We start from the raw sequence: 17,754 nt of genomic DNA, 5'->3' as shown, positions 1-17,754 counted from the left end.
CTGCATTTTCATCATCTCTCCAATATAACATACAACCCCTACTACATACATCAATCCTTACAACCGGAAGACCTAAGTTATCCACTAGCTTTTTCATATCGTAACAATCACTTGGCATGCTGTTATCACGAGGCATTGTTTCCCGCATTACTTTAACAAAAGAGTTGAAGCAATCTTGCGACACATTATGCTCTGCCTTGATATTTAACAGTCTTGCTGTCACAGATAACTTAGTGTGGTTGTTACAACCTAGCCATAAAGGTTCATCTGCTGCTTTCAACACTTCCCAGAATTGATTATATGAAAAAGCTCCATTACACACATTCTCATCAAAACCCGTTACTCCCATGTCTTCCAATTGTTATGCATGACTAGTACCCACTTATTCATGTGTAGGAGTAAAACTAGTACTTGCATGGTTCGAATATGAAACAAAATTCTGACCAGCTGCATCAATCACCATCCTCTCGTATGGGTTCAATTGGTCATAATAGCTACATTCTTCCCCTCCTAAAAATTGGTCACTTCTTCGATATCCTTCATCAGATATAAATGGTTCACCATGGCAAGTCCAATTATAATAATTCGGAGTAAATCCAAATCTACAAAGATGTTCTCTAACTGTATCACACACATGAAATTTACCATTACTGCACTTTCTACACGGACACCTTAACTTATTTCCATCCATGAACTCATATTTACTACTAGCAAAGTCTAAAAATAGTTCCAACCCAGTCCGAAACTCATTGGTCAATCCTTGACGTCCAGGTAAGTTCTTATTATACATCTAAGCCCTGTTTCTTTGCATTGTGTCTGTATTAAAATAAAAAATATCGTAAAATATTTAAAATATCATATCTACCGTTGTTCATTAAAAAAAAATTTATGAAAATTAAAATTTTGTTTTTCACGCAACAATTACTACGAAATTTTAAAAAATGCAAATATAACCATGTAAAGAAGACTTACCCAGATATTTGACTGAAATCTTGGTAGCAGAAAGTGGTCAATTTGAAGAGAATTGTAAAGTTCACTTGGATTGCGAGACCTTCAATTGGACACGTACCTAAATAAAAGCAAAATCACTTAACATTCATTTTTTAAAATTTTTTTATTTTTTCCGAATTTTTTTTAAAAAAAATTTCTTATAATTTTCTCCGGCTGACGCCGGCAAGGCCGCTCGGCCTCGCCATGGCAGCCGGCCCGGCTGATCTGGGCGAGGCCGAGCGGGGTCGCCATGGCCGCGGGTCGACCTCGCCGTCGCCCAACCGGGCGACGGCGAGGTCGACCCGCGGCCCGACGAGGCCGCAGGTCGACCTCGCCGTCGCCCGTCGGGCGACGGCGAGGTCGACCCGCGGCCATGGCCACCCCGTGCGGCCTCGCCGGCCATGGGTCGATGCCGGTCGGCCTCGCCCAGATCTAGGGGAGGCCGCCACGGCGGCGAGGTCGACCGGCACCTCGCCCTTTCGTCCGTCGCAAATTTGCGATGAACGGTCTTTGTCCGTCGCAAATTTGCGACGGACCAATACCATCCATTGCAAATCGGTGGCCGGTCGCCGACCGGCGACCAATTTACAACAAAACAGAAAATAATGTCAATAAAAAAAAAATTTCGCATCTGACGATGAATCAGAAGGACAGGACCATATTAGTTGCATGTTTAAACGGACTTAATTAGCTACGATACTTACCTGTGGAAAAGCTTCACCGAGATTGATTTCTGTGCGCACGGATTATTGAGAGAAATGATAGAAGGAGAAGGTGAGAGAAAAGCGGGCGACCTGACGAATCACTATTGAAAGAGAGAGAGAGAGAAATTGACGAGTGGGGTGGGGTGCATATCACAAAATTAATTTTCCGGTACAAATTTGCGACGAATCCAATTTCGTCGCAAAATTCGTCGCAATTTGCGACGGATAAAATATTCGTTGCGACGGAAAATCAATCCGTCGCAAATTTGCAACGGAAAATTAGTCGTCGCAAATTAGCGACGGAACTGGCGACGACCAACTTTTCGTCGCAAATTTGCGACGAATTTTGCTACGGATTTATAAATCCGTCGCAAAGTTTGTCGCAAATTTGCAACGAAAGTAATCCATCGCAAATTTCCGTCGCAAAAAACATGTTTTTTTGTAGTGCAAATACATTGTCGATTGCATAGGCTACATACTTATGGTATGCTTCAAGTTCATTTGAAAAAACCATTCCTACTGAAAACTCGTAATCTTTTTCCATATCACGCATTGCATGTGTAAGATGGGAAGTTTCATGCTACAACTAAAAGAACAAAAAATAATCAATGTAGTGCTTTTTTACAAGAAAAATAACATCTCATCCGTTACTTAATAAAGCAAAATATATTTCACATAGTTTGAGTGAAGAATTACCTCTGATTCATCCATATGATAAATTTGCACCCAAATTGATACTAAATTGGGATTAAAATGGCGCCATAACAGTCCCGTCTAGCAAGCTTCAAAGATAATTCCAGTAAGTTTAAGTTCAGTAATGACCCTATTTGACAAGAAATAGATGTATATCAATTATTATGGATGTCCATACTCATGTATATGGTCACAAAACTATAATGGTTCACATTCTTCGTGTCAATCTCACTCTATAAACTAGAGAATAAGCATACAGTAAACAATAGACATCCTCCAGGCATCACGCATCAGCAATGTAGGCACTAAAAGTTTATACCACAATGTAGTTCATATTAACCCTTCAAAAATTACACTAAATATGGAGCAAATGTGTACCTCTTGAGGCTTCGTTGGAGGTAGCAACGTGGTTCGTCAGACGGCGGAGATGGCGAGAACTGCAGAGCATTAAGGCAGAGGCAGAGGCGTCAGATAGGGTGGAGGCATCGGCGTCAGCTAGGGCGGAGGCGTCGAGAAGGTGCAGAGTGAGTTGAGGTGGAGCGCATTGGCTAAGGTGTCGGCTAGGGCGAAGGCAGAGGCAAAGGCTGAGGCGTCGGCGTCGGTGTTGATGTCGGCTAGGACAGAGGCACGTTGAGAGGCACAGAGCGAGTCGAGGTGGGGGCGGAGGCATCAGCTAGGGCAGAGGCGGAGACAGCGAGAATGACAGAGCGAGTCGAGGCATCATCGTCGGCTAGGGCGATGGCGTCGGCTAGAGCGAAGGCATCGGCGTCGAGAGATACAAAGTGAGTCAAGGCGGAGGGGCGGAGGCTAAGGCGTTGGCTAGGGTGGAGGTAGAGGCGGAGGTGTTTGCTAGGGTGGAGGCATCGGCATCGGTGTCTGCTAGGGCGGAGGCATTGGCGTTGAGAGGTATAGAGCGAGTCAATGCGGAGGCGTCGGCATGGACCGTTGAAGGCCTGAGTCGGGAGGGAGAGTGAGTAGTGCGTGAGTACAGATCTAGAAGTGAAAGCGAGAGGAGGGAGAGTCTTGCTTTTTTGAAAAATTTCTCCGTTCTCTTGTCTAACGCGGTGAGGCTCGGGAGACACGTGTCGCTTGGTGAGGGACTCAGATTTTGCCAGCGTGGAATCACAACTCTATGCAATATTTTCTCCTTCTCCTAGAGAAGAGAAAAGAGACATGAATCAAAGGAAGATGAATTCCAAAGGCTAACACAGATTTGGAGAAACCTACAGGCAAAATATTCAATGCTTAATTAGACTTGTCAAAATGGGTCATAAACCCATTATTTAACCCATATATTAGTAGATGGATCATAAATGGGTTAGTTATATTTAGTAAATGGGTTATAAATTGGTAGAAATTTAATATTAGTGTTAAATGTGTCATAAATGGGTTGTAAATGGGTCATAAATGAATTTACAACTGATTTAAACTCAACTCGTCTCTCTCGCCCTTACTCAATCTTGCGGTTACTCACTTCGCACTCTCATCTCAGTTTGGTTACTCACTTAGCAATATGAGTCTGATCGGGTATGAGTCGGGTATGGGTCAAGAAAATTGCATTACTCATAAATGGGTCATAAACGGGTTAATGGGTCAATTTGGGTCGGACCATTTATGACCCAACCCAAACCCGACCCGACCCACCCATTTGACTGGTCTATGCTCAATTCATCCAATCTTAGTTGACCAGTGAAAATATTAGGTAAGCCAGTCTTGCCACGTATATAGAAATCGACAGAAAGACACTTTATTCAATGCTCCCACGATTCCAAGTGGGCCCCACTAATTAGTCTCTTTTGTCTTCTTCATCATTTCTTCTTCTTCTTCTTCTTCTTCTTTTTTTTCCTTTTTTTTCCCCTTTGGCCTATGGCTTGTACTCGGCCAAAACCGGCAACTAGTCATTCTTTTTTTCCTTTCTTTTTTTTTCCTTTTTTTTTTCCCATTGGCCTATGGCTTGTACTCGGCCAAAACCGGCAACTAGTCACAGGCGAGGATAGCTCTTGTCAAATCTAGCGAGAGCTCGACCCTCATGGACTAGGCAAGGTAAAGGGCGACGGCAAAAAATCAATGAGTGGACTGATGACGAAAGAGGAGTAGGAGCCGTCGGTGAAGAATTGATCGAACAGCCAAGTGGTATTGAAGGCATTAGCCGTAGTCGATGTGGAAGGATACAGCTGCGCGAAGAAGCGGGTAGGAGGAAGAGGCAAGAGGGAGAGAGAGATGGAAAGACAATCTAAAACGTGAGCCCCATTCGGACACATGACGATTATGAGTGAAGTGTCCTCCTGCTCACATGCCAAGACTGACCTACCTACTATCCATATTAACAAAATCCAGAATCGGTATGACGCAAGTACGGTAATCATTTTGAACATAAAAAAGGTTATACAATTAAAATAAAAAAAAAGAAGATCGATACACCGACAAAAATCAACAAATGAAGACAAAAGCTACGTCATGAAAGCAAAATCAAGTAGGACATCAATTTGCACGGCAATAAATAGAAGGAACCAGACAAAAGAATCTGTCGGCAACCGTTTTCTCCGGCAAAGGCAATGTACACACCCAGCATCATCTCTAGTACAAGCAGAACCCGCTAATATCTGTGTAATCCTTCATGGATTCATTTATTGGCAAGAAGCATCTGGCAATGCTTAACACTCGCATCCTGTTGACCTCGGCTGACTGCTGTTCACAACGTCGATGGTGTCTGGCAAGTATCTGCATTTTGCAGAGTATTCGAAGAGCAATACAAACAAGACTATGTTAGCATTATCATTGGTACTCAACTGATCCAGACACATCGAAAATAACCCACATCCATGGCTTCATCCATTTGATATCTAGCCATCTTGCATAAACAAATAAAAGAAAACCATCCATGTGATAAGGCGCAAAAAATTTATGAGAAATCTCTTAGAACTAGACAGCAAATGAAACAGTACACTATAGAGATAGATTTTAGTGTACCAGATCTATTTGTGCAGGTGTAACTGGGACAATCAAGGAAGCCCGACACATTTATCAACAGGCTCAGAATTATGGACAAAAATTATAAGTTTGAGTTACAGCTCAGCTACTGAAAGATGCACATTTATAGATGAAATGCCAACTATAACATAATAGTGGAGCAACTAGGTGTCATGGCTAGACAAGAATATAATCTGCCCTAAGGCCAACCAGGATAATATAAATCATATTCTGGTTCAAAAGAGAACTAACAAAATGAGGATAATGTATCAAAGGATCCACTGGCAGACACACAGTTCATGAGATTCTGAATATGCTAGTCAACAGGAGCAAGGTTCATATAGGAACTTACATCTCTTCTTCTTCACCACTTTTCAAGGCATTCTTAGCTATGCACTGAAAAGCTTCCTCCACATTGACACCTTCCTTGGCAGAGGTCTCAAAATATGGTATATTCCCCTTTGAGGCACACCAAGCTCGAGCTTTTTTCTCTGATACCTGAAATCACACATCAGAATGCTTACGTCAACCCAACTTCCATATACAGCTACTTGAGAAAAGAGGGCTCTAAAGAGAGAAGGAAAACAAGCAAATTTAGAAAGTACCACTCTGTTGTTTCCCCCATCCACATCAATTTTGTTTCCTATGACTATGAATGGGAAATTCTCTGGATCTGATGGACTTGCCTGCACAAGGTTTGAAGCTCATTTCAATTTCAAGGTTGTCAGGTCTGCAGACGATTGTTAGGGAAGTGAAAGAGAAGCAAATCACACTCAGATTTTAGCTTCAAGAAAAACCTGGATAAGGAACTCCTCCCTCCAATTGTTAAGATTGTCAAATGACTTCATAACGTTAACATCATACACAAGAACACAGCAGTCAGCACCTCGATAGAAAGCCACCCCAAGACTTTGGAATCTTTCTTGACCAGCTGTATCCCAAATCTTCTCAGACAAAAGAAGAAATACATGACACCAATCAGTAAATGTGAAAAATTGGCAGGAAAAATAGATAATCACAGTGTTGAACAAAAAATCAACTGATTATGTAAAAAATAATCGGTTGCGATACCAAGCATTGCTGATTGGCAGAAGCCACAATGCAGACCTGTTCTAGTGCTCAACAATCAAACAAAAATTGTATTCTCTCTCAATCCCTGTGATATGAATCTGCAATTTTGCTGTCATCTCTAACCACAAAAATGGAAATGAAAGACAAAGGAACAAACACACAACAAGTTCATGTTTGTACCTGCATTTGTGCATATAAATAGCACCACAGGACTATTTGCAGCAGCAACCATATGCACATATTCTCATGTACCATTGGCCTATTCATCTCATTGTAGTTGTGGCTAGTCTCTGAGTGACATAAGGTGGGTTAACACTGTTAAAGAGAACTCTGAAGCATCGGCAATAGCACCTCGAGCCCTGGAATTCAGAACATGTTCCTAAATAGGACACACATGCTTGTCTTACAGGCTTACGGTGCTCTCGCCTTTTCTGCTGAGCCACACCACAACAGGTCTGGAAATGGGACAGCACTTACTACTAAGACACTCAGCAGCATTCTAGTAATATATGATATTTCTCACCAACAAATTCTACCCACACAGGTGCTTGTGCAAAGTCTACAAACTAACTCTGCAGACAGCACTACATGAAAATAACTCAATAAGAGGCTCCGACATGTCTTTTGCCAACAAAGAGTTTCAAGTTTATGGTTCCATCCTCACTATTTGCGCACTTGTTTCCCCGAGGTTTATCCTGAAGCAACAGAAAATTGCCCTAATTGCCCTACATTCCGTCATAAACCCTTGATTTAGATAGATAGCTTCACAGTAAAAGCTAATCCTTGCAGCCTTGCTCAAAAGAAACCGAAGATAAGATCTCTTTGACTAACTTTGTGGCTGAAACTTGGGGATTCAATCTCTCCAATTAAACTTTTCCTCCACATTTTTTGAAAGAAAAGGACAAGAAGGCACACGTCCAGGGATGATACCTCTTGCTAACTAGATGTAGTGCATAGGAACATCAATTTTCTCAGGCACATATCCTCTCTCATGTGCAGGTTACTGAACATGAACTAGTCTATACAAAAGAAGAAAGTAAAACGCCTCAAGAAAATTTTTTATCCATAGTTTTACAATAATGGACGAACAGTGTTTGGCTGAAAATGACCCCCTCCCGCCCACAATTACCCCCCCACCCCGGTCTTCTCTTCTCTTCTCCCCAAATTTTCATGCATGCCATACTAACATGCGTAATTTAAAAGGCAACACTTAATCATCTGTCTTTGGTGAAAATCACAATAAACGATGCAAACATGACAAATAATGCGTGAAATTGTTTGTAATCAAAATGAAATTAAGCATGTTATAGTATTATAGCAGCTGTCTGTCACTGACCTGTAAGGTGAAGAGCCTATCTTCGAGCTGAACTTCCTTAGTCAAGAAATCAGCTCCAATAGTTGCTTTATACTGATTACTGAACTTCTTATTTACATATCTTAGAAGCAATAGATTAAGGCAAACATCCTCAAAAAGAAATGAGACCAGGATAGCCGGCTACCAGAAAGTAACTAACTATTCTTTCGATAAACAAAATAATCGCGATGAAGAAAATTAAAGAAAACCAATGTTTAGACACTAACAGAAGCGGGAGGAACAGGATACTGGTTCATCAACGAGGTCTTACCGACCCTGCAAATCACAGGAAAACCAAACTCAAAGTTGATTCCACACGAACCTCAACGCGTAATTGGCAAAAGAAAGACGAAAGCAAGCCGCTTGAATGGAGCAGAGCACATTCACCTAAGGAAATCAGGCTGATCTAAACTAACATAAGCATAGCTCCTTATCAAGAACGACACTTTTTCCACAGAGAAGCTGACCCCAACAGAACCAGAGAAGGGAACTGTTTCTCAATCCCTAAGCTAGAACGTTCATCCATAAAAGCTCCGGCAGAAGACAAACAGAGCTTTCCCCGACGCAATTCTCATCCCTCCCTGCACCCTGCCGACACCGGGACCATCTCAACACGCACCCACAATTCCCCCCACGATTGTCTAACCAAACCCAAGTCCATCTCACCTCGGAGTCCAAGATCCGTCTAGACAAACAATCAACAGCCCCGCCCTACATTCTCGAGACACGGGCAAGCACGGCATCTGGGTGTGCGCGCGCGTGTGCGCGTCCCCCACAACCGCAGACGAATCGCACGTCAGACGCATCGATCGCGCGAGCGAACACGACACGATCAGAATGCAGAGCAACCCAACAAGACACCCCAGATACAATCAAGAATGCAGAGCGCAACGGCGCACGAGACAGAAGCGAGCGAGCGAGGGAGGGAGGGACGGACTCACCCGCTGTCTCCGAGGATGATGACCTTGAGGAGCGTTCTCCTGCGGGACGGCATCGCACGGTCTCACAGTAGAGAGAGAGAGAGAGAGGGAGAGAGAGGGATGTGGGCTTCGCGGTCGGAGAGACACCACTTCGTACTTCTCGCAGCCTGCTTCGCGGCGGAGAGAGAGAGAGAGAGAGGGGCTCTGCAGTTTCTCTCGCTTGCTGCTGTTCCTCGGATCTTTCTACGAGCCGCACGTGAAATTTTTAGCGGAAGGTGGTCGGCGGTGGCATAAGAGTCGGGTGGTTTCAGGTTCTTTGTAGGTTTTATATGGAATTTAAAATTTACTTTTGGATACAGATTTCTTATTTTTTGGAACTTTGAATTTACCCGTTAAAACTTGAAACCTATCCTGTCACAGGTTCCATGATGGATTCTAGGGTCTAACAAGTTTTTTTTATTTCATTTTTAGTTAAATAAAACGAAAATAAACGCAACAATACTAAACATCGCCAAAGAGAATACAAAAAATTAGTTTTTCTGATATTACGATTCAAATAAATATAATTAAAAATTAGAACTCATTTGCCTGAATCGATACTACAGGTGAGCGGTTCCATGTTCCATATAGGTTCCACCCATGATAATAGGTTCCTCATTTTTTAGAATTTGAAATCTACTCTATTACAGGTTCGAGGGTCGAGTCCAAGGTCTACCCACGTTCCACATGTATTATTAATTGAACAATTGCAATGAATCATCATATTTAATGATCACCATTTGCTGCTATGATCCATTAACCATAACTTACACAAGAAGAATATAAAACATTAACAAGTCATAAAATGAAAATCCAAACTAGTGGTTCCATATTATATACTCATTATCTAATACCATGAAACGCTGTAGGATCATGCGAAGACATAGACCAAGAAAAAATACAAAAAACTTGTTTAGATTTCAGGTTCCAAGTTCCATCTATCTAGAATCTGGAACCTACCCGTCGAAACAGGTTTCCAAATTTTTGGAACTTGAAACCTACCATGCATACCTTGGAACCTGAAACTTAAAAGTTCCCACTAAGGATGTGCAAAAGAACCGGGAAGTGTCCGAACTGTCCAGGACCACCCGAAACTGGACAGGAACCGGTGGTTCCTAATTAAGGGAATCGATCCGGTTTCAGGTTCCAATTTTTGGGAACCGGTGGGTACCGGTCTGGTTCCCGGTTCAAGGTGTGGAACCGCCCGCTCGTCCACCTGAACCGTACTGGTAATATAATAATAAATATAATATATTTATTTAATTTTTATTTTTTTTAAAAAAGAAAAATCATAAATCCCTAAAATAAACCTAACTCGCTCGACGCTCACAGCCTCACATTGAACCAATAAACACCTTCTTTCGCTTTCACCTCACGCTCACTCTCTCTCGCTCTTCTTGATCGATGCTCACCTCTCCATCTCTGGCTCTCCATCTCCATCTCTGTCTCCGTTTTTCCGTCTCCGTCCTTAGCTAGTGGGATCGGTTCCATAGACCCACCCGAGAACCGGACCGCTAGCGGTTCCCGGTTCCAATTTTTCGGAACCGGTCCTTAGTAATCGGTTCCCAATTCCAATTTTTTGGAACCGATCCTTAGTGGGCAGTTCACAGTTCTAAGGTGGGAACCGCTCACTCGAACCACGCTCACCCTTAGTCCGAAAATCGCCCACCCGGACCATGCTCACCTTTAGTTCCCTCTTATTAGGTTATCAGGTTTCAGGTTCTACCCTGAAACTATGCTCATCCCTAGGTGGCACGCATGCAAAATTGTCGTGATTTTTGGAGGAAGGAGCAAGCTTTATTTTTATTTTATTTATAGGCTTCTAAAATTTCTTTAACATATTTTTAAAAAAAATTAATTGACTCGATTTGACTGTCATAATGCACCACGCCTAAAATATTCCACAGATTATACAAATATACGAAATCGCGTTTTTTTTTAATCCCTTCTTAGCCTTTTAAGAATATTTTTATTTTAACGAGAAGTCGATGAATAACTTTTCAATAGAAAGCCCGAGCAAACAAACCCCATATACAGTTTAGTTAATTATATATATATATATATATATATATATATATATATATATATATATATATATATATATATATATATATATATATATATATATAAGCATAGCTCGAAGTTGAATCTTATTTGATCTCAATAAAAAGAAAAGCAAAAGGAGCATTAGATATCATAAATTACGAAAATTTAAAATTTTTGGGCGGTTCCTCAATAAATCTTCTAATTTTATGGGGTACATATTCTTACATTTGAAATATACATATATATATATATGTAATATTTTACTAAAAATCATCTAGATCCATCTCGAATTAGCGTATAGCGCGAAGAAAGCAGTATCTTATAATAAGAACTTGGCTACTACTTCTTAACTACCTTGTATCTGTCAAGGAACAAAAAGAATAAGAAAGAAAAATATTATAAAACCTGAAGTTTTCTTAGACTTATCCATCATAAAGTTGACTTAGAAAACGAGGCTTTCTTTTAGACAATTCACATGGATAAAGAATACAACCATTTAAAGATAAATATGGATGATCGCAAACGGTAGTCTTGCCACTTGTCCTTCGATTGATTATGTTTTGCAAAGTTAATGCCATATGTACGAGTTTAAAATAATTAAGTCTCCGTTTATTTCGTTAACAATAAATGATTTATAAAATATTTTTAAATTAATGATCGCTAAAAAAAGGCCTTGTCAAATCATGTGAGGTCGCCCTGGCCTGGGCAAGGATGGCCAGCCTTCACTCGGCAAGGTCGCCCTGGCCTAGGCAAGGCTCGGTCTCGCCAAATTTGGCAAGGGGAGCCCTCGCCGAGGCTCACCTTCGCCTAGCTAGGCCTCGCCTGTGGTAGCGACAGGCAACTCTCGCCTAGGTGGCCAGGCTGCCTGGCCATCGCCTGTGACTGATACGCCAGTCAATAGCAAAAGGAGGAAGAAGAAAGGGAAAAAATAAGAAAGAAAAAAATTAAAAAAATTAAAATATTTATTTAAATTTATCTACGTCAACGCCGATCATGCCACGTAGGATGATCGGCTTCCACGTCAGTAAATTCAGGCTAAAATTGGCTCAATTGACTCAATTGGCAAAATGTGAAAAGGTTTATGACTCAATTGGCAAAAGCGTAGTAGATTTAGGATTTTTTGGATAATTTTCCCGAAGAATTTTATATTCTGATATATTTCATGATGGTCATGCTAGCGTTATTAAAGGGTGTGTTTTTTTCGGGAGAAATTCGCAGTATCACGGAATGAAGAAAACACGGTCCATTAATATTCGGAAAAAATAGAGCAATACATTCGACCCCATTTAAGCCCCTTCGAAGAAACTTTTGAGATACGTCGAACAACATGGCATTAGCAAGCTGTGCAACATTGGAGGACTGTCTGATTTCCTGACCATCGTAAAAAAGGGAGAAAGCTCGGCGATCTTGCTCTCTCTGTCCATCGAAATCCAACTAGAAACCATTTCGGTTTGGGCTCGGTTGTTCCAAGTCATTATACTTGTAGCAATTCGCGTTGCGACCGATCACTGCTTCGGTTGCTCGTCGCGCAATTTCGGAGCAGAAACACGAAACAAATCGACCAAAAATAGAACTGCCTTGGACCATAACAAATCCAGAGAAGATTCACCTGATTTGTAGGGAGGAGGACATAAGCGAACACGCCCTCCTCCTCCTCCCCTTTGGAAGTGCCATTACAAAACGATTCCATTGCTCGTTTCCTGGAGAATTTGACCTTCTCCGGCAGGTATTCTCTCTATTTCTCTCTCTGGCAGACGGAAATTTGCTGATGAAAAGTTGCTTTTCTTTTCCTGCTAAATTCGATTAGTATTTGACTCATGAATGATTCACGCATGTTCGTTGTGGTATGGAAATTTATGATGGTTGGTTGCTTATTTGTCTTCCCATTTCCCTTCCTCAAAACTCACCTCAGGAGGGGGTCTTGGAAAGGGTGTTGGGGTTTCTCTCTTCCTCCGAGCCACCGCGACGCCGGTTCGGCCTTGGTGCGCCGTAAATGGACCCATCTCCGCCGCCGGACTCTCCATCCTCGCCAACCCCTCCATCCCCTCCGTCAGATTTGTCGTCGCCTCCGCCGTCGTTGCCGCCGCCGTCGCCGTCATCTCCCCCTCCCACGACATCGAATTCAACCACATCGCCACCACCATCAGCCTTGCCCCCACCGTCAACCTCGCCTCCTCCGGCTTCAACGCCGCCGCCGTCACCACCTTCAGAGGCGAATCCGTCACCGCCATCTCCATCAAGTAATTTGAATCCCCCGCCCTCACCTCCGAAAGGTGTCCCTAGCCCTATTCCGCAACAACCATCGCCGCCACCGCCAAAAACATCAAATACACCGCCATTATCTTCTCCACCGCCTCCTCAGCCAACGAACTCTCCTCCTCTAATTCTGCCTCCAAGCGGCTCCTCTGGTAGCACATTATCACCGCCTCCTCCATTCACTGATGCATCGAATTTTCCACCGCCTCCAAGATCTCTCACGCCACCGTCAAATGGGACATCTCCTCTGTCGCCTCCGACGGGCTCCTCGACAACTAGCGGCTCACCAACATCTCATAGCTCCTCGTCGCTCGCTGTCATGCCTCTCATGATCGGAGTCGCAATAGGAATAGGATTGTTATTGGCCGTGCTCTTGGTGTGGTTTATCTTGTCATGCACTAAGAAGAAGAACAAGAACTCGCAAGCTCAGATGAACCATTACGCTGGCTCAAAAGGTACTTACACGAACTAAACTTAGCTCATACTAAAGGGGAAGGAAACAGTCCTGCATAAATAAAAATGATTTATCTTTGTCGAATAGACTCTAACATTTGCAATCTTTCATTGAAATTACAATTTTATCGTTTGAACTTTACAATGTTGTCTCAATTTCAACCTTCGTTTATTCTAATAGCGAGTTATTGTATTATCAAGTTCATTGATCAAGCTTTTTCTACTTCTTTTTTTTTTGTAGCTGGCAAAAGCTACTTCAACAGCTCTAATAGTTCCTATTCGAGTAGGCGTAACACTCAACAACCTACAGCAGATCATGTCGTTCAAATCCCTCCCCCGCCGAGGGCAATAGTGAATACTCTACCTTCAGGTTGGCCGAAGCTGCCGCCGCTGCCGCCCACGAGCAGCACCGACGTGAACTCGAGCTTGCCGAGTCTGCACGGCCCAGACTCTTCCATCGCGATTGGGTTCAACAAAAGCACCTTCACCTACAATGAATTAGCAACTGCTACAAATGGATTTGCGTTCGATACCATAATCGGCCAAGGGGGTTTCGGGTACGTGCACAAAGGGTTGTTGCCGAACGGACAGGAGGTGGCCGTGAAGTGCTTGAAAGCAGGGAGCGGACAAGGAGATCGGGAGTTTCAGGCGGAGGTCGAGATCATCAGCCGTGTTCATCACCGACACCTGGTGTCACTGGTAGGGTATTGTATCGCCGGAAGCCAGAGAATGCTGGTTTACGAGTTCTTGCCGAACAAAACCCTAGAGCATCACCTTCATGGTATGGTTCTACAATCCCTAGTTTGATGAGAGAGTATCACCTCCATAGACTACTAACAAGCACACCCAATTCACAGGGAAAGATTGTCCGCCCATGGATTGGTCCACGAGGCTTCGAATTGCATTAGGATCTGCAAAAGGGCTCGCTTATTTGCATGAAGATTGTGAGCATCTCCATCTCTCTCTCTCTCTCTCTCTCTCTCTCTCTCTCTCTCTCTCTCTCTCTCTCTCTCTCTCTCTCTCTCTCTCTCTCTCTCTCTCTCTCTCTCTCTCTCTACAATGATAAATTCATCATTCCAACTTAAATCAATAGGTCACCCTCGTATCATCCATCGAGACATCAAAGGTGCGAACATCCTTCTTGATTTCAACTTCGAGGCCAAGGTCGGTAACATGTTTCTCTTCTGGTTTTTTCGGCGCCAAAAGTTGCATCAAAGCCGTCTGAATTTGGTAACTCTGACGATGGATCGTGTAGGTGGCGGACTTTGGACTAGCTAAGCTTACTTCGGACAATTACTCTTACGTCTCAACACGTATCATGGGAACATTCGGGTAAGAAATATGAATACTCGATTTCATGCAATTTGGTTTTTCCTCATTCATTTCATATAGGAGTGAGCAACCGGTCCAATTCAATCCGGAAAACCAAACCGAACCGGTCTTATCCGACTTAATCCGAGCCAGTTCATACATGGACCGAATAGGTTTCTAGGTAAAAAAATAACCAGTTCACAGTGTAAATATTAGGAAACCGACCTTGACCGTTTCAATTCCTGATTTTTCACTGTGAACTGCTTCTGAATCGATTTTTAGATTATTTTTTTTATTTAGAAAAAAAAAGATAGGTACATTGGAGATATGTTTTAAACTAGGAAGCCTAGGAAATCCATCAATGCCTTATTCACTATACCACAGAATGTTCACTATGATATGCTTTCTTAAATTAGCAGTTGACTTACCTAAATTTTAGGCCCGGTTCTGGATTCAACCTTGAAATTGGCTTGGAACCGCCTGGTCCAGTCCACGAAACCAAAAATTGAGAACCGACTCTGATAGGATAGATTCCAGATCAAGAACCTAGAACTCATCCACCCTGAAAACAGTCCCTCATAATTATTGACCAACTAATGATGGTATTGTTTATAATTAGATCGAATCAACGTTGTTATTTTTTTTTTGCAGTTACTTGGCCCCGGAGTATGCGGCGAGCGGCAAACTGACCGACAAGTCCGACGTTTTCTCCTTCGGGGTTATGCTCTTGGAGCTGATAACGGGACGGCGTCCGGTCGACCACACCGGCGAGCTGATGGAGGACAGCCTCGTGGATTGGGTTTGGCTCTTACCTTTCATTCTATTCTAAGGAAATAAATGACCAATAATATCTAAATGACCAATAAATCCAAATGGAAATACATATAGTCGAGAATAATTGCACACTTATTTAATATGATTTCTTTTCTTCTTCTCTTTTTACTTTACTACGAATAAGCCATGCATGCAATTATCATTCTTCAAAATCTTTGCATTTTAGCTGCTTAAATTCGAATTTTCGTTTAAATTCATGTTGTTCTTGGATGAGCAGGCTAGGCCCCGGATCGGGCGTGCCTTGGAAGAGAGCAACTTCAACGAGTTAGCCGACCCACGGCTGGAAGCCAGCTACGTCCACCACGAGATGGCGCGCATGGTGGCGTGCGCCGGTGCGTGTATCCGGCACTCCGCTAGGAGGAGACCGAAAATGAGCCAGGTACATGTTTTTTTGCTTATCGAACTATGGCATCTCTAGGAAAGATTACACAACTCGCACCATATTTCTTATGCACAGTATTAGTTGATTGGTAAATCCCGCTAGCTACCGATATGTATCAATGGATGGACCTGGTGGGTCGGTCCGGATATCGAGTCTAAAATTCCTCGTCTGAGCTTGCTCGTCATTTGAGAAACATTAACTTTATTCATTAAATGAACGGGCTTGGGCCCCGGAGCAAAATCAGTTATTGGCTCAGTTGGTCCTAGGTTAATCTACGAGATCGCTGGATCCATGATCTGGTCTACTAGCATGGATAAAGAGTCAAGAAAGTTGGTACTTTAGTTTTTCAATCTCATGTTATGTTTTCATTTACTCACAATTTTTGCCACGACCTTTACCTGAATGATCCCACACAGCAATTGCTCAAGCCATCAATATAAATCATAGATCATACCACATTATGAAACTCGGTACTAACTAATTGTGAATTGACCAGATTGTTCGAGCCCTAGAAGGGGATGGTTCTTTCGACGACTTAAGCGACTGGCCGAAGTCAAACAGCCAAAGCTCGGCCACCGGCGGATCAAGCGGCACCGATTACGGCTCCGTCTCTTACAGCGAGAACATGAGGCAATTCAAGAAAGTCACGTTTAACAGTCGAGAGTACGTGAGCAGCGAGTACGGTGGCACGAGCGAGTACGGGCTCAACCCTTCTTCGTCGAGCAGCGACTCGGAGGAGACGAGCAAAGGCGGGTCCAGGAGACACAGTCCGTGAAAACATCGTTTCCGATTCGAGAAGATGAATTGACCCGAATCGGATAATAATCGTATAGTTTTTTGTTTCTATTTTTCGTTTTTTTTTCTTGAACTTCCGTTGAACAATTGTTATATGCGTTCGTGATGGAAGAAAAAGTAGGAATATATATTGATGTGGTGTTGCGTTGTGTCAATTGCTTTTTATTCGTAATTGACTTCAATGAAATTAAAATTGCGTACGTTATTGTTGAAGGATCAAATTGATGATGTCAAAAATTAAAATTGCTGTTGAGAGCTTTGCATTTCCTCGGCAATTATATGACATTCAGCCAACAATGTTCAGAAACGAAAAGAAAAAAATGTAAAATCCTCGACATTTTACATTCATTTTAGAGTTTGGAAAAGTCCATCTTATTAGCATTTTATAAAATTTCGATTCTTTCTAATTCTCGTATTCTACATTTCTTCAGCTATCTCAATGTTGTTATAACACAACTGAATTTGCAATGATGAAGAATACTAAATACCAAGCGAGAAAATCACATTTTTTCAACATTTTTCACCGAATTTAAATTCAATTTTAAGTGTGATTATTAATAATTGGTCGAAGGTGACACCACGTGTAAAATTCGCAAAAAATGAAAAAAAAAATGTGTATATATAATTTCAATTAAATAACAAATTTAAGAGCCATGACTTTTTCTAAACCCCGTGCATCGCACGAGCATGTCACTAGTTAAAGAGTAAAGAATAAGAGAACGAACCTAAGATTTATAGTGGTTCGACTTTCCACTCGTTCACTCCACTTTTCCAGTACAATCAACTCAGGGCTATAAACCACTCTAAATCAGAAGATAATATAATTCCTTCAAAACCGAAAAAAAAAACAATCTCATCTCGGTAACAATTAGATGATGGTAAGGATGTGCAAGAGAACCTACGAAATTTGCGGAATCTCCGCGAAACTGACACGGT

General features: G+C 42.3%; 2 protein-coding genes across 4 annotated transcripts; one reads left to right on the top strand and one right to left on the bottom strand.

Annotated features, from left to right (window-relative positions):
- Positions 1 to 4,825: 4,825 nt before the first annotated feature.
- On the bottom strand, positions 4,826 to 8,933 carry LOC115690198 (ras-related protein Rab7). Of its 3 annotated transcripts, XM_056303299.1 has the most exons (8): positions 8,724 to 8,933; positions 8,449 to 8,493; positions 8,032 to 8,058; positions 7,765 to 7,864; positions 6,155 to 6,301; positions 5,963 to 6,043; positions 5,710 to 5,855; positions 4,826 to 5,108 (listed from the first exon to the last, which is right to left on the bottom strand). In XM_056303299.1, exons 1-8 carry the CDS (start codon positions 8,774 to 8,776, stop codon positions 5,042 to 5,044), a joined length of 666 nt encoding a protein of 221 aa, XP_056159274.1. In that variant the 5' UTR covers positions 8,777 to 8,933; the 3' UTR covers positions 4,826 to 5,041. The 3 variants fall into 3 exon arrangements, with proteins under 3 accessions (XP_056159274.1, XP_030472323.1, XP_056159278.1); XM_030616463.2 differs by lacking the exon at positions 8,449 to 8,493 and having other exon boundaries at positions 8,724 to 8,927; XM_056303303.1 differs by lacking the exons at positions 8,449 to 8,493; positions 8,724 to 8,933 and adding an exon at positions 8,170 to 8,392.
- Positions 8,934 to 12,289: 3,356 nt separating this feature from the next.
- Positions 12,290 to 17,018, top strand: LOC115688772 (proline-rich receptor-like protein kinase PERK1). Its single transcript, XM_030614702.2, has 9 exons — positions 12,290 to 12,513; positions 12,700 to 13,498; positions 13,738 to 14,277; positions 14,354 to 14,440; positions 14,590 to 14,660; positions 14,752 to 14,828; positions 15,459 to 15,606; positions 15,859 to 16,020; positions 16,520 to 17,018. The coding sequence occupies exons 2-9, from the start codon at positions 12,781 to 12,783 to the stop codon at positions 16,796 to 16,798; spliced, it is 2,082 nt and encodes a 693-aa protein (XP_030470562.1). The 5' UTR covers positions 12,290 to 12,513; positions 12,700 to 12,780; the 3' UTR covers positions 16,799 to 17,018.
- The last annotated feature ends 736 nt before the right edge of the window (positions 17,019 to 17,754 follow it).

Source organism: Syzygium oleosum, unplaced genomic scaffold, assembly GCF_021117445.2.
Source record: "Syzygium oleosum isolate NSW1041296 unplaced genomic scaffold, Sole_v2.1 Sole_v2.02, whole genome shotgun sequence".
NCBI lineage: Eukaryota > Viridiplantae > Streptophyta > Magnoliopsida > Myrtales > Myrtaceae > Syzygium > Syzygium oleosum.
The sequence above is the reverse complement of the archived record's forward strand: the minus strand, read 5'-3'. Positions and strand labels throughout refer to the sequence as shown.